We start from the raw sequence: 24,631 nt of genomic DNA, 5'->3' as shown, positions 1-24,631 counted from the left end.
ATCATATCTATACAAATATGAATCCAAATATACTTAAAACATAGTTTGAAATTTACTAATAGCTCTTTACTTTTCAATAACTTTCTATTCAAACACCATTAGTGGATACATTTTAACTCTCTAAAACAGGCATATGTGTTCTATTTTAAATGGTGTGAATATTCTGTAGTATTTTAAACATGAGCATAATATGTAGAAGAACAGTGGAGTGCTAGCATTTCCCTTCAAAGCTGAGAATCAGTTTAGGTGCTGCCAGACATTGTAAAAAGTGACCTAATTCCAAGTAAAAAAATAGTGAAATAAAAGTATAGAATAGAAGCTGCACTGTTAGATCCTTTTGAAACTCAAATCTTTGAAGATACGTTATCTAAATCATGCATTTTCTTTATTTCTTGTAATTCTTCATAATGGATTGCTTATAATAGAACTTTTATTTCATTTCAAGTTTTGGTTGTTTTGTTCACATATCGTTTAGATGCTATTAAACTACAGCTGGTTGAAGCAGGCCTGGTAGAGTGTCTACTAGAGATTGTTCAGCAGAAAGTGGATAGTGACAAAGAGGATGATATTGCTGAGCTCAAAACCGCTTCAGATCTAATGGTTTTACTACTTCTTGGAGGTGAGTTATAGTTTAAGTCAATCTAAGAACATGATTGTCAGATTTTTAAAAATGTATTGTCTCTTTTGTGAACACTATATATAATAGGCATTTTCTCATTTTTCTGCCTCATTTAATCCTGTTTGATGTGATGATTTTGAAACCTGAAATGCATCATGGAGAGAACTAGAGATAATGAACCTGAAAAGATGAGTCTTCACTATCTTGCAATATTTAAAGAGATATCATAGGACAGCTGTGGCACCAAAATAATGAAAGCTAGAGGGTACTTGGGACTGAGACTAGAAAAATCCTGAACTCTTTTCCCAGTCAGTACTAAAAGCTTATAAAAAGAGTCATTACTTTTCCATTTATGAATTATCATTTGTGACGCACATAGTTATCCAGTTGGATATTCACATAGGAATATGGATTTGTTACTCTTAATTCTTTTCCTCTTACCTGTTTCATTTACCTCCAGATGAATCCATGCAGAAATTATTTGAAGGAGGAAAAGGTAATGTGTTTCAAAGGGTGCTGTCCTGGATTCCATCAAATAACCACCAGCTACAGCTTGCTGGAGCATTGGCAATTGCAAATTTTGCCAGAAACGGTAAGCATATATATTATTTCACCCTTTTTAAATCAAATATTCTATATGTTTTTTTATTTTTCTTTGCCATTACACATAGTAAAACTACAACAGTTCAGAAGTATAGGTAGTATATCGCTACCTTAATTTTTTAGAGATATGAAATATTTTGTGATTTTTTAAATTTTTATTTATTTTTAATATTTATTTATTTATTCATGAGAGACACAAAGAGAGAGAGAGAGAGAGAGAGAGAGAGAGGCAAAGACATAGGCAGAGGGAGAAGCAGGCTCCAGGCAGGAAGCTGGATGTGGGATTTGATCCTGAGTCTCCAGGATCATGCCCCGGGCCAAAGGCAGTAAACTCTTCTTCCCAGCATGGGGCTTGGACTCTCTACTCTGAGATCAAGATTCATATGCTTTACTGACTGAACCAGCCAGCTGCCCATACTTAGTGATTGTTATAACAAATTATGTATTTTGTGCTATTTAACTAAGTTCTAGTAGTATAAAGATCATGAACAGTGATCATGAAGTCCTTCTTTGAGTACTCTGTACTTTATATATCAGTAAATGTGAATCCCATTCTAATACACAACTTAATCTAGGAGGGTATGCTCTCTTGCCTGGTGATTTTTTTATTTAATAATTTTTAAATTTAATATTCTTCATAGGGTTATTGTGCCTTAGTTTATACCTTTATGCCTACAAAACTGAACTATAAGTAATCCTCTGGTTTAGGGTAGAATATTTAATTTGGTTTAATAGTATTTCCAAAGCACCTTCATGTTCATTTCTGAAGTCTGGAACTCCTGCTCTTCAACTAGAAACTCATTCTTATACTGTGACTAGGAAATATGGGTTATTTTTGTTTTTAATTTCATTTTATTCCACTGTGAACTGTGTAACTGTATAATGGATATCTTATTCCCTCTTTACTCTTTTATTTTTGAGGATGATCATTCACTCCTTAATGATGTAATTAAGAACAGTAAAATATTGGTAACTGTTGAAGCTAAATGTGGAATAGTGAATGGTTCATTATAATACTCTCTCTGCTTTATAAATGTTTCAAAAATTGTCATTGAAAAATAATTTAAACATCAGCCCTGACTGTATTTTGTTGTCACTATAACATTGGCAGAACTCAAGCATACTTCACTATAAGTCAAAACTATTACATTTTAAGTATATGGTTTCTACATATCTTCTGATATATTATCAGATTGTATGCTAGAGATTTTTCTTGTCATGACCTCTTAGTAAAGAAAAAATAATTCATAAATATGATGGGAGAAAGCATTGGAATTCATTTTATTTCCTTGTAGCTCCATTTTCTCTAATGTAGGTCATAGATAGGCATCACTGTTATAAAATATTTATAGATATTTGTAAAGAGGAAAGAAAAAATGCTTTTGTTTCATTCAGATGGAAACTGTATCCATATGGTAGACAATGGAATTGTAGAAAAACTTATGGATTTACTGGACAGACATGTAGAAGATGGAAATGTAACTGTACAGCATGCAGCATTAAGTGCCCTCAGAAATCTGGCCATTCCAGGTAAGACTTAAGAATAGTAGGCAACTATGTAAGAAGTAAGATCTGTTGTTTAAGAAGGTATTTATTTTCTGTGTTTTGTAGACCTACCCTAACCAAGAAAAAAAACATCTTCAAATTGTTTATATTTTTCTTACTAATAAATGGAGATCATATGTCAAAATAGGTTTTCTGAGACTATACAAACATAATCTTTGTATTTGTTCAGATGAAATATTTCTATTAATTACCTTTTGTGAATTAGATTTTCATCATATTATATACTTAAGCTCTTTTAAGCATCTTCAGTTGAGGTAAGATAATGGCATCAATTAAGAGAGTCCCCTAAAAGAATGACTTTCAGGGGTTTCTTTTTCCTCTATAAGCAGACATAATTCTTAAAAATAGCTTTAATGTGTCGCAGGATTAAAGTCTTTGGATTTTACCTCATGCTCTGAGCCATGAGGTAAAACTATTATTCTACTTTCTAAAAGTAAATTTCTGATTAGGTGAAATAGTATAACTGTATGAAGATACAATCTATAAGAAATCAGTTTGATTCATATAACAGATTAATATTGTTTATTAATTTCTAGAACATCTATATTAATACAGCTGGGTCAAGGACAGAGGTAAAAAGAAACATTACTAAAGTTGAAGAATTGTGTTATTTTGTAAATAAGAAGATAACAAGGTCAGATTTCCTTTACAAATTGTTAAGTATTTTGAGGATAGGTTTAAAAAGCCAGTATGTATGATTTTGTGTGTTATATTCCTATAAACAAACAGGATAATTATCTCCCATCCCCAGTCCTATTCTTTAAATAAACAGAAAAGTAACAAGACTGCTTTTATTTTTTTTTTAAGATTTTATTTATTTATTCATGAGAGACAGAGAACCAGAGATATAGGCAAAGGGAGAAGCAGGCTCCCTGCAAACACCAAGCCACCCAGGTGCCCCACAAGACTGCTTTTAAGTAGAAAAATGTAACATGAGGCCTTTAAAATAGTAAGACGGGGCAGCCCGCCTGTGTCTCTGCTTCTCTTTCTCTGCATGTCTCTCATTAATAAATAAATAAAATCTTTAAAAATAATAATAATAAGACAACAAATGTGTATTGAATTGAATGACTATCATCAAGAATGCTAGTACCATTTTAACCATAGTCTCTCTTTGTCTCTCTCTAGTTGTAAATAAAGCAAAGATGCTATCAGCTGGAGTCACCGAGGCAGTTTTGAAATTCCTTAAGTCTGAAATGCCTCCAGTTCAGTTCAAACTTTTGGGAACATTAAGAATGTTAATAGATGCACAAGGTAAAAGAAATGCTTTCACAAGGTACATTTTTAGTATGATAGTCAGTGTGCCTTAGTTGAAAAAGACGTGTTTTTAGCTTTCAGAATTATGTAATCATAAAAATAAATGGCAAATAAAAGACAAAAAGAGATTGATTTTAGAACTCCATTAATTTCCATGCTTGTTATAATTGAATTTAAATGGAAATTATATTGTATCTCTATTGTACATATAATCCTGGCTTTATGTTGATTTATTAGCAGTTCTAAAGGTTTTGTTTTTTTTTTTTCAGTTAAGGGTTTTTATGTTTTAGAGTTTCTTTTTTTTCCTTTTTTTAAAGATTTTATTTATTTATTCATGAGACACACGGGCAGAGGGAGAAGTAGGCTCCATGCAGGGAGCCCAATGTGGGACTCGATCCCGAGTCTCCAGGATCAGGCCCTGGGCCGAAGGCAGGCGCTAAACTGCTGAGCCACCCAGGGATCTCCTGTTTTAGAGTTTCATACCATTTTTACCTTGTCTTAAAAATTATGTTTTGGTATGCTAACACAAGATTTTTAAAAATTTGTTTTGGGAACAGAGAGTTCATTTTTTCTGTTTACAGAAATAACAGTGAAAACCACTCCTTGGAATGAATTGTTTGTTTACTTATTTCTAAATTCTAAACCTTTCTCTGTATTGATTTCTCAGAGTCCTTCTAATACCCTTTGTTACAGTTTGCCAGAGTACTAGCAGACTACCAGGCTGAACTATAAGAATATAAAACTGTTTTGTATTTTTGTGTTTTGTATGAAAGTCTATAGCTTTGTAGAAAAAGCTAACTAGTCCATCAGATACAGAGTATTTGCAGTTCTTGCTTAATCATTGTGTTGTGTTAGATGGATATATATACAATTTTCTTTCACACTCTTACATCTTTACCAGTTGTTAACTTGGTTGCTTATCAGTGATTGTTTCCTGTGTGGTTTGACTTCTTTCCTATAGCAGAAGCTGCTGAACAACTGGGAAAGAATGTTAAATTAGTGGAGCGTTTGGTAGAATGGTGCGAAGCCAAAGATCATGCTGGTGTGATGGGGGAGTCCAACAGACTGCTGTCTGCCCTCATTCGACACAGTAAATCAAAAGTAAGTTCCAGTGAAGACTCTTCACTAAAAAACATGCAAGTGGCCTTTTTGGAAACTCTGTATCATAGATCTCATATCATAAGCTTGCATTTTACATATTTATATATAAATACATTACAGATAGACCTCAGATATCATAGTTTCTGTTCCAGAGGGCTGTGATAAAGTAAAAATTGCAAAAAAAAAAAAAAAAAAAGGTGGGTCAAATGAATTTATTTCCTAATGCATATAAAAGTTGTGTTTATACTATATTCTGTTAAGTGTACATTATTATGTCTAATAAAATAATTTGTATACTTTAATTAAAAAATACTTTATTGCTAAAAAATGCTGTCATCTGAGCTTTCACTGATTCATCATCACTGATCACAGTTAACCATAGTAAGTATAATAATGGAAAAGTTTGAAACTGTGGGAATTACCAAAATGTGATGCAGACAATGAAGCGAGCAAGTGCTGTTGGGAAAATGGCACTGATGGACTTGCTTAATGTTGCACAAACCTTCAATCTGTAAAAAAAAAAAAAAAAAAAAAAAAAAAAAACCACACACAAAAAAAACCATAGTATCTGTGAAACACCGTAAAGTGAGGCACAATCCTGAAAAAGTAATTGAAGATTGAGCTTTTGTATTTAGTTCTATTGTGTAATAGTTAAGAGTAAGCTTTGGAATCAGAGGAGTTCACATTTTATCTCTGCTACTTACCTGGTCAGGTCTTTCACATCTCAATATATTAAACCTGAGATAATACCCAAAATTAAGTGTTGTGAGAATAATTCAATGAGATCACATATACGAAGTGCTCAACTGGTACCTGGGACATAGTAAGCACTCAGTAAATGGAGTTGTTGTAGAGGTTGCAGGTGTTATTTTTACCACCACCCTTAGTGTCAAACATCTATGTACTAGGCAATGACCAAGCTAGCTAATGATATTAAGAAATCAAATGATATCTAGATAGTATATGATGCTCTGAACTCACAAAGTTGGATGAAATCCATTCTCAGAGCAGTGTCCAGCCTGGCATGTGTCTGACATGTGGTCGCTAACCTCTGTTAAGTGAATGAATACATGAATGAGCAAATGAACTGTTTTAAAGAGCACAGTGGTGGGAACCCAGGTCAGCAGGTTAGCAGCTGATTTAGTATCTATATTCTATACCTTTTATTTTACTATAACCTGTTTTCTAAAGTGAGCCTTTTGGCCATTTCACTTATGTCCATGAGAAAATGCATCACAACTTCTTAACCAAATCTTGGAGCCAAAGCTTTTTCAGTTGCTATATAAAATTGATATTTGAGGGTTTTAAGGCTTTTCTTTTAATATTTATCACAGGTTTCCTTGTCCCTCATCTCCCCCACCAAAAAATGGCTTTCAAGCACCCATTAAGCATCTATAGTCATGTAGGTGTTTTGAAAAGACAAGGGAAACAGGGCACCATAGTATGGGCACTGCACCTTTCTAGGGGTGTGTGTGTGTATATGTGTAACAAAAAACAATTTGAAATGATACAATTTGAATGATAATTATAATTTCATGGTCATATTATAACAACTGTATGTTTACAGTTCAGTACTATAGGCTTTTTTTTTTTTTTGTTTTGGTTTTGGTTTGTGTTTTTTTGCATATCTTCCCTATAATTATGGTGTATACTGCTGCTAAGCAGCAATAGGAACCTTGATATGCATACTTTAATGATCAGAACAGAAGGGGTGTTCCTTCGGTGAGCTCCAGATTAGAACTCTTAGTTTTAAATTTCACAAACATTAAAGTGGAATCAGTGGTTCCTTTTGAGAATCAAAGCAGTTCTCAGAATATGTTCTATTGATAATAACCCTAAGAAATATTCCACAAAGAGTAAAGGTTATATGATCAGATTAGTTAGGGAAGTAGTTCATGCTCTTTCCTTGCCTTTGGAATTCACAGCACACATTAGTACTACTCTATAAAAAACTTCCTTAACTCTATTTAATCTACTGATTCCCAAACTATCTGACAATGGGGCTTTTTTACAGGTTGCATTTATTAAATACATTCCACTGGACATACTTCGGAAAATGCTGCTCTAGAATAAGCTTTTAAACACTAGGTACAAGTTAGTCACATTCCTGTAGATCCTTAACCAACTGTTGTGAATTATAGTTCTCTCCTTGTGTTATTTTTAAACTTTGAAGATCCTACTCCTTTTAAAGTCACCCTGAATTCTGTCTTACAGTCCAACCCTCTGAAAGTCTGCACTGACTCACAGCGTTTCACACTAGCTTAGTCATCTCAGCCATATACACTGCATTCCTGCACTTGTGCCAATAGGTAAATTCACATCTTCCCTCGAAAGAGTACCCTAGGCTAGGGCTTTTTAGCAATTAGCTGGACTTTCTGATTGTAGGTATCAAAAACAGAAAAGTACAGTTTGCTTCTACACTAGAATATAAAAACTGCCTCATGTCAAAACCACTTTTCTTAAGAGTAGAACATTCTTCAATTGCCAAGCTAAAAAGTAGTTCAAACAAATTTATTTAGTCATTTGCTCATATATCTAACATTTAATTCCTATACTGAGAAGTGGTCTTTGATGGTACAGAGTTGAGAAAGAAAATTTTTGTTAGGTGATCCAGTGGCTATGTTATAAATTATCTTGAATTTAAGCCTATTTCAGACCATTACATTGTAGTCAACATTATAGAGTTTTCAACAAAATTTGTACCTGGATTATCTCAATTATTAATGGCAAAGCTGAACATGTGAGACTATTACATAGACAATTTGCCTTGGTTGTGTATGTTCTAAAATTTAGCTTTCCATAAGAAAACTCCTTGAACTCCTTGAGAAATAGGATTACAAAATAATACATCATTTAAAACTTTGTAAAGCATTATAAAGTATGTCTAAAATTTTTGGAGATTTTACAGATATATATAGGGTTTAGAAGGATTTCCCAGAAAAATGTCTTCCTGTGTATCTCTACAATTTAATAAATGAAATGGTTTCAGAAAAGTTAACTCTGGATTACTTGTAGATGTGTAATGGCTAAAATTATTTGTAATTCTCCAGATGAACCTTGCTCTGTGGAGTGGTGCTAATAACCTTTTACCTTTTTGTTTTAATATCTTGAAGTTTACAATATAACTTTAAAATATATTCAGAGAGCCTCCATAGAGCACATTGTGCTTGCCTATATATGGCACTGTCATGAATTCAGTACATATACTTTTGCATAGACAACAAATGGTTAAGAACAAGGAACTGATAGACTGCCTGGACTTGAATGTTGGTTTTTTTTTTTTTTTTTTTATCACTTACTTAATCACTGACTGGCCAAATTTCATAACTTAATCTGAGCTTCAGTTTCTTCTTCTGTTAACTACAGATAATATCTAGCTAATAGGATTTTCTGTGAGGCTAAAAATATGCTAATATCTCTAAGCTACCCAGTATAATGTCCAGTGTGTAGTTGTTGCTCCATAGGGGGTTGCTATGAATATCATTCTTTTTTGTCATATAACAGAACAATGCTTCATTTGTCTTTTATCCCCCATTCTGTCAGGCAAAGCAACTCCATAGAGGAGCTATTCAACAAACATTTATTGAAATAAGAGGAGAGAGGGTGGGCATTTTAAAAAGCAATTCTCCAATACCTGTTCAAAAAAGTGAGATGGAGTGGCACCAAAAAATGGCTCAGTCAATTAAGCACCCGACTCTTAATTTTGGCTCAGGTCATGATTTCAGGGGTGTGAAATCAAACCCTGTGTCCAGCTCTGTACTCAGCGTGGAGTCTGCATGAGATTCTTTCTCTCCCTCATAGCTCCTTTACCATCTCATTTTATGAGAGAGCTATGCTTGAACTTACAGGGAGCTATTGGCTTCTGATACAGTTGCCTTCTTCATTCATTACCTGCTCCTTCTACTACAGTGGACTCTCCAGGGTGAATCACAAAATAAAGGATGAAATGATAGTTCAAGAACCTTCATTAGGTGACTACATATGTATCTATGAACCTCTTGTGGTCTTCTTTCCTCAATAAGTTCCTTTGTGATTTTTATAAAATTCTTTACAAATTTTAAGTTTCAAATAAAATGCCCACCAAGTAAGCAGTATACTAGGAGGTTTTCTCTTCATTAGAAAAGGCTTTAAAGGACAGTTTCTCACTTACTAAAAGAGGTTAAGAGAGAGGCTTGTTAGATGCTAGAATACAGTCACCATAAAAACTTAGTACTGGGTTTGATCTCTAAATGCATTTGATCTCAAAGCAAAGATACTATCTATCTATAAATAGTTTTCTTTAAAATTTAGAATTTAGCCACCTGGGTGTCTCAGTCCATTAAGTGTCTGCCTTCAGCTCAGGTCATGATCCCAGGGTCCTGGGATCAAGCCCCAAGTCAGGCATTCTGCTCAGCGGGGAGTCTGCTTCTCCCTCTCCCTTTGCCTGCCACTCCTCCTGCTTGTGCTCTCTCTGTGTCTGTCAAATAAATAAATAAAATCTTTTTTAAAAAAATTATATAAGGTAGAAGCATAAAGGAAACCCTTTTTTGTGTATTTTCACAAACTAATTGAAAAATATTTCTAATTACACTTAGTTTTTATACTGTTGAAGCTAATGCAGACAGGCTACCTAACGCCCAGCACTTAAATTATTAAAAGTAGTGAAAGAAAATTACTTTTAAAAATTCTGTAATTTAGACTTTCCTCTAAATCACATTTAATCCAAGAGTTTTTAGGCAACAAAACTGAGATTAAAACAAAAATGAATACTAGAAATAAATGTGACCATTTTTATAAATATCTAACTTTAGCTGTATATTCGGGGTAAGAGTTTAAAAACAAACAAAAAAACACTTTACCTAGATCATCTGGAGAACAACTACCTGTTGTTATAATAATAATTTGAAAGAAGGACTTTATTTTGTTATTCCAAATCTTACTCTCTTCTGTTCATTCCATAGTAAGTCAACATTTGGGGCAATCACACTATTTTTTTGCCAGGTAGCTTCTGGGACTCTCTTCCTTGCTATGAACTGCAGTGGTCTTTTTCACTTACGTAATTTAAGTTGTCATCTTTTGATGAATTTATTTAAAGCTAAAAGCTTTTTCCTTTTCTTCTGTGAAGAAAAAAATTACGGTTAAATGTAATGATTCATACAGGACACTGTCAGCAAAGCACTCAACTTAACAATGAATTGACTGACTATAATGCTGTTTCTTTATGTTTAAAATTAAAGTTTATAAGCCTGTGATATTTATTTATTGTAGGATGTAATTAAAACCATTGTACAGAGTGGTGGCGTCAAGCATCTAGTTACCATGGCAACTAGTGAACATGTAATAATGCAGAATGAAGCCCTTGTTGCTTTGGCACTAATAGCAGCTTTAGAGTTGGGTAAGTACCCCAGTGTCAAACTTATTTTCTCCTATTTTTATCTTGGATGAAATGAAGCACAGGAGTGGAATAGAAGTCAACAAAACCTTGACTGGAAGCATTTTGCCAGCATGTGTCTGCCCCTATAGATTGATATATAGGAAATCATTTTCTATAGATTGCCATCTCAGCTTTTACTTTTGGCAACATTTTTAGGCCAATGCTTAACTCTTTTTAAAGTTCTGTCTCAAATGTTATTTCAAGTTATAGGCACTTAGTGAACACAAAACATTTCAGCAGGCCTCACAGAGAAATGAAACTATATTTAGAATACAACAGCAAGTTTAGAGTCTGCTACCCTTCCAGTGACCCGACCTTCTCTTCCATCTCTACTACTGAGTCTCTCTCTTGCTTATCTCCTTCTGTCACCGTGGCTTCTCTTGCTTTATAGTATTGCCCTCATTCTAAATTCTTACCTTCTGTGTCATTCTTCTGTGTGTTTTACATTCAAAATTCCCCCAAAGCAGAGTTTAAATAATTCAGCTGGTGTCTTTCTAGCATATAGCATCCGTGTTGGTCAGAATTCTTGAGAAGCTAATTCATAGGCATCTAGCTTATAGATAGTAACCTTTGTCCCAGGAACAAGTCTCTGATATAGATAGCTGGGGACAGTCACACAGCCTGTGGTTAAGGCCTGAGGCTGCCTTATACAATGGAGGACTATATAGACTTAGTAGGTTTGTCCTATACAGTTCAAAGCTATTTAGGTAAATACTGTTAACAATCACCTGTTAATTCCCACTGATGATTTATGTCCATAATTCTCACACAGTGGCAGTTGGACCCACCAACCCCTATTCCAAGGGAGAACCAAAAGATAAACATGGTCTGTCTTTCTCTAGAGTCACATTTACTCAGATTTTAGGTATGAGAGATTCAAATTTTTGTTGTCTTAAAGGGTTTTGAATTTTAAAACAATTTTTTAAAAAATCCTTGGTATGAGTAGGATGTAAAATTTTTCTGAATTTTAAAGATAAAAGACTTCAAGAACACATGCTTATTCTTACTGACTTTGGTCTATAGTTAGAGATGCTTTGGAGGTCAGTTCAAGTCCTGGATTAGCCATGACTTCACACATGGTTTGAATGGAGTCAGCTTACAAGTCCAGCCATCATGGGGAGTCAGTGGGGGGAGCTATGATAAAAGGCAGAGTGTTGGTGAGGATATTGAATACCAAACTGAGTTCATGGCCTGATTTTAAGTGGCTTAAAGTGATAAGGCAGTTTCAGAATATGCTTGATGACCCAGCCTGGGATGAATCTGGTTTTGTGCCAGTATCTTCCAAACAAGTTATAATTTCATTAGCTTCCTGATACCTAAGCATTTGCCTCAGTCTGGTCACCTTACCATAGAATATATAAATTATGATACATACATTTTTGTTGTTGTTACCTAATATTTCCTAGGTTCCTTGACTTAGGATACAAAAATAAGTCCATACCATCTTTTTAATGCACAATATACTTTGAAAACCATATTTTTCCAATCTTGTTTCCTTAGACTATTTGATATTAAGGAATTAAATTTTTTTTGTATGATAATAGTATTAAAGCAACATTTTTGAGTCTTTTCTTTTTAGATAATTGTAGATTCACATGCCGTTGTAAAAAATAATACAGTGATCCCTTGTATATTTTACCCAGTCTCTCCAATGGTAACATTTTGCAAAACTATACATAATATTTCAACTGCTGATATAACTTACCAGTCTTATTCAGATTTCCCCAGTTTTACTTGTTCTCATTTGTGTATCTGTTTAGCTCTATACAGTTTTAGGATGTGTAGTTTGTGTATCAACCACCCCAGCCAAGATACTGAATAGTTTAACACCACAAGAATCTCTCCGTTTATAACCATAGTAGTCACCTACCTCCTCCCTCTACCCCTTACCTTGTTTCTCATCCCTGGAAGCCACTAATCTGTCCTTCATTTCTAAAATGTTATATATGTGGAATCATACAGTATGTGGCCTTTGGGATTGGTTTTCTTAATTCAACATAGTTTCCAATTTGTTTTGTGTATCAATGGTTTTTTTTATTGCTGAATAGCATTCCATGGTATGTACATACCATAGTTTGTTTGACCATTCCTGTCAAAAAACATCTGGGCAGATTCTACTTTGGGGCTTTTAAAAATAAATAAATGCTATAAACGTTCATGCGTAGGTTTTTATGTGAACATAAATTTTCATTTCTTTGGATAAATGCCTAGGAGTGCAATTGCTGGGTTGTATGGTAACTATATGTTTAATTTTTAAAGAAACTCTCAAACTGCTTTCCAGAATGGCTATACCATTTTACATTCCCACCAGCACTGTATGAACGATCTAGTTTTTTCCACATTCTCATCAAATATTTGGTATTGTCACTGTTTTGAATTTTAGCCACTCGGATAGCTGTGTAGGCATATCTCATTATGGTTTTTCCATTTTTCTAATGGAAAAATTAGAGCATATGAAAAGCATATGAAAAGATGTTCATCATTATTTGCCATCTGTATATATTCTTTGGTGAAATACCTATGGATTTTTTTGCTCACTTTCTAATTTTCTAACTATTAAGTTGGAAATTCTTCATATATTCTAGAAACTTTATAGTTTACATTTAAGTGGATAATCCACTTTGAATTAATATCTGTGTAAAGTGTGTGATTTAGGGCGACTTTCTTTCTTTCTTTCTTTTTCTTCTTCCTTCCTTCTGCTTTATTTTCTTTTCTATATTCTTTTCTTTTGTCTGAGGAAATGCCAGTACTGTTTGTTGAAGAGGCTATCTTTCCTGCATTGAATTGATTTTGTACCTTTATCAAAAATCGTTTGAACTTGGAACACCTGGGGGGCTCGGCAGTTGAGCGTCTGCCCTTGGCTCAGGGCCTGATCCTGGATTCCCAGGATCGAGTCCCACATCAGGCTCTTTGCATGGAGGCTGCTTCTCCTCCCTCTGCCTGTATTTCTGCCTCTCTATGTCTTTCATGAATAAATAAAATCTTTTTAAAAAATCATTTGAACATATATGTGTGGGTCTATTTCTGGGGTTCTCTGTCTCTACCAGTACCACACTCTCTTGATAACTGTGCTATGTAGTGAGCTTAAGCTTAACATCAGGTAGAAGAATTCCTCCTACTTTATTTCTTTTTTTATCAAGATTATTTACCTGCTCTAGGGCCTGTGGCTTTCCATATAAACTTTACTGTAAACTTAAAGATTTTCTACAGAAAATCCTCTGGGAATTCAACAGGAATTGCATTAAGAGTCTTCATCTTTTAAAGATACATACTGAAATACATATGGAAGAAACTGTCATTTTTACAGTTTGCCCCAAAATAATTTGGGATGGGTGAGAGTAGGTGAATGAAAGTAGAGATAGATGAAACAAGATTGGCCATAGTTTTTGAAGATATTAGTAAATAGTGTATCATTATATAATCTTTTCTGCTTTTGTATATGTTTAACATTTTTCATAATAAAGACTTTTTAATTGCCTGGTTAATATTAAAATATTCCCTTTAAGCTTAAACTAAATATCTGCTGAAATTTAACTCTACTTTTTTTTTTTTTTTAACAAGGTCTGAATTTAATATTCTATCTCAAAGTCATCGTTATATATCAGTCCCTTTTGGAGAGTTTTATATGGTCAGTTTCTAGAAAAGCAATCAGTGTTTAGCCACATTGCACTGGGCTTATAAACAGACACAACTGATACTTTGTTTCCTATTCTAGGCACTGCTGAGAAAGATCTAGAAAGTGCTAAACTTGTACAGATTTTACACAGACTGCTGGAAGATGAAAGAAGTGCTCCTGAAATCAAATATAATTCCATGGTCCTGATTTGTGCTCTTATGGGATCTGGTAAGTATTTCTTCTATCATTTGAGGTCTATCAACATATGGTTGATGTTAAATATAAAATAATAGTAAATGGGGGCACCTGGGTGGCTCAGTTGGTTAAACTGCTGCCTTTGGTTTGGGTCATGATTCCAGGATTCTGGAATTGAGCCCTGCACCGGGCTCCTTGCTCAGTGGGAAGGCTGCCTGCCCCCCTCTCTCTCCATCTGCCTCTGCTCTCTCTTTCAAATAAATAAATAAAATCTTAAAATAGTAGTAAATGGTGGCTGTGGGTTTTAAAAGCATTAGAAATTATGGAGGATATAGGATTACTTTTACTTACAAATATTCCCAAAAGATTCTCACTATACTAATAAAAGTATCATGGGACACCTGGGGGGGCTCAGTCAGTTGAGCACTCAACTTTTGATTTTGGCTTGGGTCATGATCTCCAGGTGGTAAGATTGAGTCCTGCATCAGGCTCCATGCTCTGCACAGAGTCTGCTTGAGATTCTCTTTCTCCCTGCCCCTGCTTGCACACACTCTCTATCTCTAAAATAAAACTAAAAAATCTTAAATAGTGTCATGTAGCAAATAGGCAAAAATCAATGTTAAAAATTAATACATGTAAATCTCATTGACTCCAAAATATTTTATACAAAGAACAAGTTCTCATTTTGTGTATCATGAATTTAGCTAAGGAATTTGTTCAAGAAATCATTGGAATATTCTGGTATATGTTCCATGGATACTGAAAAGAATGTGTATTCTATTGTCATTGGGTGGAGTGTTCTTTAAATGTCACTTAGATTCTTTTGGTTGTTGGTAGTGGAATTGAGTTTGCTATATTCTTAGCAAACAGAATATATTGATATTCTGACTAATTGTTTTGTCAGTTGTTGAGAGAGAGGTGTTGAAGTCTCCAACAATAATGGTGCAATTGTCTGTTTCTCCTTTTAGTTCTGTCAGTTTTTACTTCACATATTTGCAGGTCTTCTGGTAGATATATACACCTTTAGGATTGCTATTGTCTTCCTGGGGGATTGACCTATCATTATGTAATGTTCCTCTCTGTTTTGATAATTTTTTTTCCTCTGAACTCTATTTGATACAAATATAGCAATTATTCCCACTATCCTCCCTCATTTGTAATTTATCTCAGATATTTCCTCTATATACATTTAGAAACATATTAGACATCGTTACAATTTTTGTTTTCAGCCATCAATCATAATACAGAAAGCTTGAAAGAAGGAAAGTCTATATTTATCTATCTACCACCTTCCTGATATTCCAAGATTCCTTTTTTCAAATACTCCCTTTCTGTTTAGAGAACTTTAGCCACTCTTTTGGTTAAGGTCTGCTAGTGACAGATTGTTTTCTGTTATTTTAGAATATCCAGGCTTCCCCTTCATTTGTGAAAAATATTTTCTCTGGGTATAATTCTGGGTTGACAGTAGTTCTTTTCTTTCAACAGTTGGAAAATGTGCCACTTTCTTTTGGAATTCCATGGTTTCTTAAGAGAAATCCAGTATTCCTATTTTTTCCCCCTGTTGGTAAAGTGTCATTTCAAGATTTTTCTTCTTAATTTTTCAAGCTTGACTGTCATGTGTCTTGGCATGGACTTCTTTGGGTTTATCCTGTTTCAAGTATGTTCACCTTCTTGAGTATGTAGCTTATTTCTTTTACTAAATTTGGAAAAAAATTTTCAGGTACTTTTCCAGCCCTGCCCTATTTCTCCTCTCTTTTCAGGTCTCTAATGGCATGGATGTGAGATCTTTAGTTATATCCCACAGGCTTCTGCGGTTTTGTTCATTTTTTTCAGATTTTCCCTCTCGTTCAAATTGGGTGATTCCTATTGTTTTGTCTTAAAGCTCACTGATTTCTTAGGTCCCCTCCATTCTGCTGTTGAGCCTATACACTATGTTTTTATTTCAAGTACTATAGTTTTGAGTTCTAAAATTCCCATTTGCAGCTTCTTTATGTCTTGTTTCCTTGCTAAGACTGTTATTGAGGCATTTTTAAATGTAAAATATACATAAAGTTTACCATTGTAACCATATTTATTTATTTCATTTTTATAACCATTTTTAAATGTACAGTTCAGTGGCAGAGTAGTACATTCACATTGCTGTACAACCATCACCACCTTTCTTTCTTCCCAAACTGAAACTCGGTACCCTTTAAAAAATAACTCCCCAATCACCCATTCTCCTAGGTTTTGGCAACCAGTATTCTATTTTCTGTCTCTATGAATTTAACTACTCTAGGTACCATGTATAAGTGGAATCACACAATATTCTTTTTTTGTGTGTCTTATTTCATTACCATAATGTCTGCAGGGCTCATCCATGTTTTAGCCTGCATCAAAATTGCATTCCTTCTTAAGTCTCATTGTATGTATATATCACATTTTGTTTATCCATTCATGTATCAATGGACCTTTGGGTTATTATAAATAATACCACTATGAAAATATGGGTACACAGTATTTTTTCAGTCCCTGCTTTTAGTCATTTTGGGTATATACACAGAAGTGAAATTGCTCTATCATACAGTAATGGTTATATTTAATTATTTGAGGAATCTCCATACTGTTTTCCACAGTGGTTACACCATATTACATTCCTACCAGCAATGCACATGGGTTCCAGTTTCTCTAAATCTTTCTTTTTTTCTATAATAACCATCCTAATGAGTATGAGGTGTTATCTTATTTTGCTTTTGATTTCCATTTCCCTGGTTAGTGATGTCGGGGAGCTTTTCTTGTGTTTGTTGCCCACTTATATAGGTTCTTTGGGGAATGCATATTCAAGTCCTTAGCCCATACTTTAATCAGGTTACTCTTTTGTTGAGTTGAAAAGGTTTATATTTTTGGGATATTAATCCCTTAATAGATATATGATTTGCATTTATTTTCTCCCATTGTGTGGGTTGCCTTTTCAATCTATTGATAGTATCCTTTGGTACCCAGAAGTTTCTAATTTTTATGAAGTCCAATATCTCTCTTTCTCCTTTTGTTACCTGTGTTTTTGATACATATCCAAGATATCATTGCTAAATCCAATATCATTAAGTTTTTCAAGAGTCTTAGAGTTTTAGCTCTTAATTTTTGTATATAAGGGCTTATGGGGGATCCCTGGGTGGCGCAGCGGTTTAGCGCCTGCCTTTGGCCCAGGGTGCAGTCCTGGAGACCCGGGATCGAATCCCACGTCGGGCTCCCGGTGCATGGAGCCTGCTTCTCCCTCTGCCTATGTCTCTGCCTCTCTCTCTGTCACTGTGTGCCTATCATAAATAAATAAAATTTAAAAAAATTTTAAAAAAGGGCTTATGGCTCTCCTGTTTCACTAGCACCATTTGCTGAAAAAAAATGTCCTTTCCTTATTGGTCTTGACATTTTTTTTTTTTTAAGATTTTATTTATTCATGAGAGACACAGAGAGAAAGGCAGAAACACAGGCAAAGGGAGAAGCAGGCATCCTATGGGGAGCCCAATGTGGACTCCATCCTGGGGCCGGATCATGCCCTGAGCTGAAGGCAGACGCTCACTGCTGAGCCACCCAGGTGTTCCATATGGTCTTGACATCTTTGTCAAAAATATTTTGACTGTTTATATGGGCTGTTTTATTTCTTGATCTAAAGCTCTGTCTTTATTTCAGCACAACACTGTTTTGATTATTAAGCTTTAGAGTAGATTTTGAAATTAGAAAGTTTGAGACCTCCAACTTTGTTCATTTTTTGATTGTTTTGAATATTCAGACTCTTCAGCTTCCATCTGAGTTTTAGGATGCATTTTTCTGTTTCTACTCAAAACATTATTTCTAGTTTTAGACCTCACCAACTTACTAGATATATCAGTTTGAGGAATGCTGATTGCATTAAGCTTATTAGATGTCAGTTTTCTCATCTAACAGTCTCCAAGTCTTGAGAGTCTTTTATTTTCCTGTAATTGAGGTTAAAGAGAGCAAGAAAGCCAGAAGGAGGAAGATCAGAAATCTAAAAGGGAAAGCTATTGTCACAGAAATTTGTTGAAGGGATATGAAGTATAACCTTTTCATTTACCAGAAAATTAATTTGAAACTGATCTAAAATTTCTAAGATTTTTTTTGTAAGTCTTTGGACTTCATATTTGAACTGTTGATAGGGTCAAGGAGTATATAACTGAAACTTGAGATTATACAAAGACCTGTGTTTCATTATAACTCATGACTCTAATCAAACTTAGACTGTACAACTTGACATTTGTCTATAAATATGGCAGGTAAAGTTCCCTTGATTTATTTTAATCTCTAATGAAGACATTTACATTTCTAAGCTACTATAGAATTGTTCCTAGTTTTATAACTTGGTATCATCCAAGTAAACATTTTGGGTATATGTATTGTATAGTAAGATTTAGGTATATAATAGATTGTATAGTAACATTAGAACAATTTAACAGATGCATTATCTGTTATCTTGGTTTTTGTCTTCCAGAATCTCTACACAAGGAAGTACAGGATTTGGCCTTTCTAGATGTTGTATCCAAACTTCGCAGTCATGAGAACAAAAGTGTTGCCCAACAGGCCTCTCTCACAGAGCAGAGACTTACTGTGGACAGCTGAGAACTGCCCCTCCCTGATACATGGCATCATCCCAGCTCTGATTTCCCCTTTGTCCTCCATCTTCTTCCATATCACTTGTGCATGCGTGTAATGTTCCAGTACCAATTGAAGAACTGCTGTAGGTACCTGCCCAATAAGATTTCTAAACCCATAGTTAGTGTAAACATGAATTTGTCAAAAACAAGTCTCCACCCATAACTGTTCTCTTGTATTCCTGTTGCTTGAGCTACATTAAGTAGAATGTGCATGTTGTAGTCCTATGATGATGTAAACTTGGTACTACATAATGACTTGCTCCTCACACTTGGTAAAACTACATAATAATGTACTGGTAAATTAGAAACAAACAAGAATGCAGCAGGATCTGTCTAGCTTTTAAAGATGGAATTGAATAGTAAAAATAGCTCCATTTTTTGGTGCTTGGGAAGCACAGTGACCAAAAAACTGTATGGCTGCTCATTCATTAGTCTTACCTACCTACTAATGTCAAACCCATGGTACCTAGAGTTAAATAAAATCCAATGCTCTCACTCTTTACCCTATGGTTTCTCCTTCTTCCTAACTATGTAGACTCCTGAAATTGCCACAAACTTGGCGAGGCTTCCTTGTGGTTTTTTAATTTTTATTTAATTCGCTGTCATCTGTAGCTTAACATTGAAAATATTTGTGTTTTTCAGCATGAAACTAAAGGGTTGAAGAATCTGTGTTACACTAAGTACATATTTTTGGGGGTTTTTTGGCCTATATTTTAGAATCTGATATATGTACATTTTGACATCAGCATTGTCCAACACTTGTCTTTAAATATTCACTTGGCATTTGTTTTCAACTGAGAAATTGAGTATAGCTCATTGGAGGGTGGGTTGTAGAGGTTTTGTTGTGGGTTTTTTGTTTTTTTGTGGCAGTTTTTCATCAGAAGTTTCCTCTGTCCTAGTCCTTTTAAATCTTATATTAGAACTAGCAGGACATAGAAAAAAAAGATTAAGAAAGAAGTTTGTCTATACTAAAGAAAGGAAGCAGGTTATAAAAGCCATAGTTGCCAGTCTAGTTCATTCTGCAGATGGCCTCATACCAGTAGCTGTTAGAGTTTCCCACCTCCACTTGCTACAGAGAATTGCACTAGATCTCACAACTATCAGAAAAAAGTGACAACGCCAAGACTCAAGAGATGAGAAGACCCTCTTGGCGAAATATAGTGTACTCTTCACTGCCACTACCACCACCAAATGGGTTTTTAGAACTTTGAAACACAATCTTTGTAAATTAACCAAAAGATCCCTGTGACATACCTGTCTTGTCCCCATGCACAAGCTTGACAAATACTGGCTGAAAGGTATGATGGGCTCCATTATGGAAGGGCTGTAGGGCAGTAGAATGGGCTGCCCAGGGTGACAAGAGCTCTTTCCTCTCCAGTGGGAGATACTGCACATATCTGTGGGGTGACTGAAGTTGGACTTTTGACTCTGAAACAGGTATAATTCAAGAAAATTAAAACCTCAGTGGAGGTAAAGAAACTGATTATTCCCTTTGATGTCCAGGAAAGGGACTATTATTTTGAATGCTTATGCTACACTTGCTGTAAGAATGGTATTGTTTACTATCTTCTTCTGGGCTGGATAGTGGACTATATTTTATTATAGGTTTTGAAAAACATCTGTAATGTTGAATAGGCTGTCCATATTATTAACTAAATAAATAAATAGTATATCAAACTGTAATGGCATCATTTGGTTTGTTTGTATATTTCACTTCTGTTTCCAGCTCCTAGAACAGTGATTGCTCATTTTTGATGCTCAGTAAGTATTTGTTGATGAATTCCCGATTTTATAAACTTCCAGATCCCCTAAAGTAATTCCAGATAGATTGGTAGAGAAATGACATTTAGATATTTGTCTGGCTTCAGAGAATCTTTTCAATAGGATCAGTCCTTATTGAAAAGCATCATATAGGGCAGCTCGGGTGGTTCAGCGGTTTAGCGCCGCCTTCAGTCCAGGGCCTGATCCTGGGGTCCCGGAATTGAGTCCCACATCAGGCTCCCTGCGTGGAGCCTGCTTCTCTCTCTGCCTGTGTCTCTGCCTCTCTCTCTCTCTGTGTGTGTGTCTCTCATGAATAAATAAATCTTTAAAAAAAAGAAAAAGAAAAAAGAAAAGCATCATATAGAAAACAGAACAGAGGCATCCAAAAATTATAGATTTCAGAAAAGCCATCATCTGGGCCAGCTACCAGCAATCAATTGATATGCTAGGAATTCCCATCTCCAACAAAACAAAGTGCATTTCTAATCACTTTTTTTTTTTTTTTTTTGCAGAGAGACCAGAAGGCAATGCCCTTATGACAGAGGCCCACCAAACTAGGTGATGTGCTGTTCTGCATGGCAGGAGGTGGGAGTCTACAAACAATACTAAATATCCGACTACTTGATCTGAGTTCTAGAGGCCACCTTAAAGTTAGTTTGCTACCCACTAAGAATGTATTCTGAGGGAGAGTGGGAGGAACCTCACAGCATAGCTTTAATTATCACTGTTTGTCAGGATTATAGCATAGCTGAAAAGCAAAAAGGCCAGGAATTGGAAGAAAGATGTCTGAGTGAAGTGCACTAAAATGCCTTCCCTCCCTTCTAAGAAGGAAGCCCATTCACTTCTTGGGATCTTGCTAACCACCCCACAGACTGTAATCTCATTGTGCTCAAAGCAAAATTAATGAATTAAATGCTGGCTCATAATCCAGTGTTTTCAACTTGATACAACATGGCTTGTGTATATTACCTGATAACCATAGAGATCTAGACAAAATTTTTTAGCTCTAAAATGATTTTGTCTTAGATGGAACAAAATGCAGCTCTTAGATATAACCATTTGTGGGAAGTGTTCTGAGAAACCCTGCATGTGAAGATTTCAAAAAGAAATGCTCTTTGGTATCATTAGAAAGCTTATCATCTAATTCTGCTGAACATAAGGGATGAAGATGTTCATTACATAGGTAAGTATTCTCCCTTTGTATCCAGCTGTTAATAGAATCAGTAAGCTTGGGCAGCCCAGGTGGCTCAGCGGTTTAGCGCTGCCTTAAGCCCCGAGTGTGATCCTGGAGACCTAGGATCAAGTCCCACGTCCAGCTCCCTGCATGGAGCCTGCTTCTCCATCTGCCTAGGTCTCTGCCTCTCTCTTTGTGTGTCTCTCATGAAAAAATAAATAAAATGTTTAAATAAAAATAGAATCAGTAAGCTTAAAAGTCTTAATTCTAGGAAGCCATAATATTTGAATTATGCAAGTGTCTATTAAAGAGTACTTAATGATATTTGGGATGAATCCTCATAGCTGTAACCAGGAAAATTGAGGGTTATTTTTTTTTTCACAGATGTGCTTTCTTAATTTGCGTACATACAATGCATAATTATATGCCATGTAGCTTCATAGATAGATGTTTTATAGGTATATCTGACAAATGTGAGAACAATTTTAACTGTGATTAGTGAAAAGAATAAGGTCTTTAAATACTGTATGATCTGTAGTAACATCCTGGTTCTGTTTTGTACTGGCTGTGTGACCATGATAGAGTAACTTAAACTCTCTGGGCCTGTTTTCTCATCAATATGATGAGTTTAATAATCCCATTTCCCAGGTTTTTTGTGGTAACTGAGACTTCTAGAGGTTGAAGGTAAGATTGGATGGACCTGTGATACCTGTGACATCTTATGGCCTATCCTCTCTTCCCCCTGGAGGATTCTTAGCTAAAGGAATTCAAAGAACAGCCAAATGGGAGATATTGTTTATTATCTTGTCTAGTGTCTAATAGTTTGAGGAGCACCCAGTTATTCTCAATGCAGAATGCATAACCCTTCTTCCTCCCCCTGAAACTATAACTGCCAGGTCTACAAAGTAGGCCTTGGATGTAGGTCTCCACTACAGTACTTCCTCTCCCTGTTCAGACCTCTCAAGTGTGAACAACAGTAGTTCAACAATCTTAGCTTTTATTAATATACCAAGTCAATATAAATAGAGCTGTGATACTATGAGTTTTCCTCAACATAGAAACAAAACAGTCCATCTTACCATTTTCAATACTGTCCACCTTATCAGTGTGTATGTATATATATATATATACATACCTGTTCATGTATGTCTTTTTCTTAAATATAAACGCTGTGTGTTTTACATGAAGGCTTTTGGTAGCTGTACTCTGAAACCTGATAGAATCCATTTGTGATGGCCTATTTATCATTATGCTTGACTAGACAAGCAGACCCTTTATGTTGGAGGTTTCCAAGGGTGAGCTGTTTCTTCTATGTCATGAATGGTTGGCTACAATTTTTGAAGGAAAAAAGTGAGCCTTGCATGGAATTTATGTTCCTTTTCAAAATTTAACTAATTTCTTTTCTTCTTAGTGGACTTTCTAAAAATTCATTATTTCCTTTTTCTCACTTTGTTTCTTCCTAGAAAACAAACCAAAACTTTTTACCAAAATTTTTTACTGTGGCCACAGACATTTTAATCTAACAACATTTCAAAACTAGATAGTATATACCTATTTGTAATACGAGATAAATAGAAACTTAATATTCCCATAATTCATTTATATACTGATGCCTATGGTTCTCCTGACATTTGTTCTCTCAATCCCTGACTTTTCTACTGATGTCACATTTATCCGAAGAGAGATGTAGAGCCCCCCACTTACTGAGCAAAATGGAGGATCAAGATGATGTTATGAGCAGTGTCCTACTCTCAACAAGCAGTTTCGCTGGTTTCTCTGGTCCCCAACATTATCAGTGCAGCTTTCAAGGAGTAAAAATTGGAGCAAGCAAGGTGGCCAAAGCATGGAAATGGCTCAAAGATCTGTGGTTTTGCTGGTAAGGATGTGTGCAATTTCATTTTACTCTGTTTAGCCTAATAGAGTTAAAACCACATTCAGGTGGTGTATGGAGCTTAATTTTTAGTTGGTGTCGGTCACATATATAGAGAATTTTGTTTCAGGATTAGAGTTTCAGAAATTTAGCTCCATTTGTTTATCTTCATCAAGGAAGTGTAAAAGCCTAATCCTGTCATAGTTTGAAACCTGTTAGTTTCGGGTTGGGGATTTTTTTTTTTTTAAGGAAATAATTTTAAATCTTTATTAGGTTTCTGTTAAAATAGAAAAAAAAATTTAAAGCCTTAATAGAGACTTCTAAGTGTATGAACTTAAAATATAATAGATCTTTTAAAAATATGTGTTAATCTAGTTTCACATATAATTGAGAGACATTACTTACTATTGCAATAATTACTTTGTTATTTATTTATTCCCAGGAATCCTGAAGAACCTTGAAGAAACTCTGCCTGTACCTTCAGATTACTGTCAAAAAATAAATTCCTCTGTGAATGCTCACTTTGAATTTTATAGCTATATCTAAAGTAGGCCTCCCTTTTACTAAAATAGTGTTTTTGTTCATTTTTAAAGGACTGCCATATAAATAGAGCCAAGTCTGTAGGGAAGCTGGCTTCGTCCCTGTCCTCACAGAGTCCATGCACTCAAATGAAAAACCCCTTCTCCTTTTAGGACATTTCACAAGACTCTTCCAAGGTCAGCATCACCCCCAGCACCAAGACCAGAGAAAGCCAGCTTTTGACCTTGTCTTCTTTTCCACTGGGACTATCCCACTTGAGATATTCCACTC

At 35.0% G+C, this 24,631-nt stretch overlaps 1 protein-coding gene and 1 long non-coding RNA gene across 18 annotated transcripts in view; both read left to right on the top strand.

The window, feature by feature from the left end:
* The window catches only part of RAP1GDS1 (Rap1 GTPase-GDP dissociation stimulator 1), a 153,861-nt gene extending 133,162 nt beyond the window's left edge, over window positions 1-20,699 (top strand). For 10 of the 17 annotated variants that reach the window (XM_072755603.1, XM_072755597.1, XM_026015614.2 and 7 more), the window contains 8 exons: window positions 476-619; window positions 1,080-1,211; window positions 2,618-2,752; window positions 3,917-4,042; window positions 5,007-5,146; window positions 10,394-10,520; window positions 14,275-14,403; window positions 18,854-20,699. In XM_072755603.1, coding sequence (XP_072611704.1) covers window positions 476-619; window positions 1,080-1,211; window positions 2,618-2,752; window positions 3,917-4,042; window positions 5,007-5,146; window positions 10,394-10,520; window positions 14,275-14,403; window positions 18,854-18,981 — 1,061 coding nt within the window. In that variant the 3' untranslated portion in view covers window positions 18,982-20,699. The remainder of the gene's footprint in view (window positions 1-475; window positions 620-1,079; window positions 1,212-2,617; window positions 2,753-3,916; window positions 4,043-5,006; window positions 5,147-10,393; window positions 10,521-14,274; window positions 14,404-18,853) is intronic. The other 7 variants (XM_072755604.1, XM_072755600.1, XM_072755594.1 and 4 more) reach the window with 1 other exon arrangement.
* A 590-nt stretch (window positions 20,700-21,289) lies between these two features.
* On the top strand, window positions 21,290-24,342 carry LOC140598588 (uncharacterized). Its single transcript, XR_012001044.1, has 4 exons — window positions 21,290-21,362; window positions 21,804-21,960; window positions 23,632-23,827; window positions 24,264-24,342. It is a non-coding gene; the product is annotated as an uncharacterized lncRNA (long non-coding RNA).
* Window positions 24,343-24,631: the final 289 nt, after the last annotated feature.

This window comes from Vulpes vulpes, chromosome 4 (assembly GCF_048418805.1).
Source record: "Vulpes vulpes isolate BD-2025 chromosome 4, VulVul3, whole genome shotgun sequence".
NCBI classification, from domain to species: domain Eukaryota; kingdom Metazoa; phylum Chordata; class Mammalia; order Carnivora; family Canidae; genus Vulpes; species Vulpes vulpes.
Note: the sequence above shows the minus strand (reverse complement) of the source record. Positions and strands in the feature narration are given on the sequence as shown.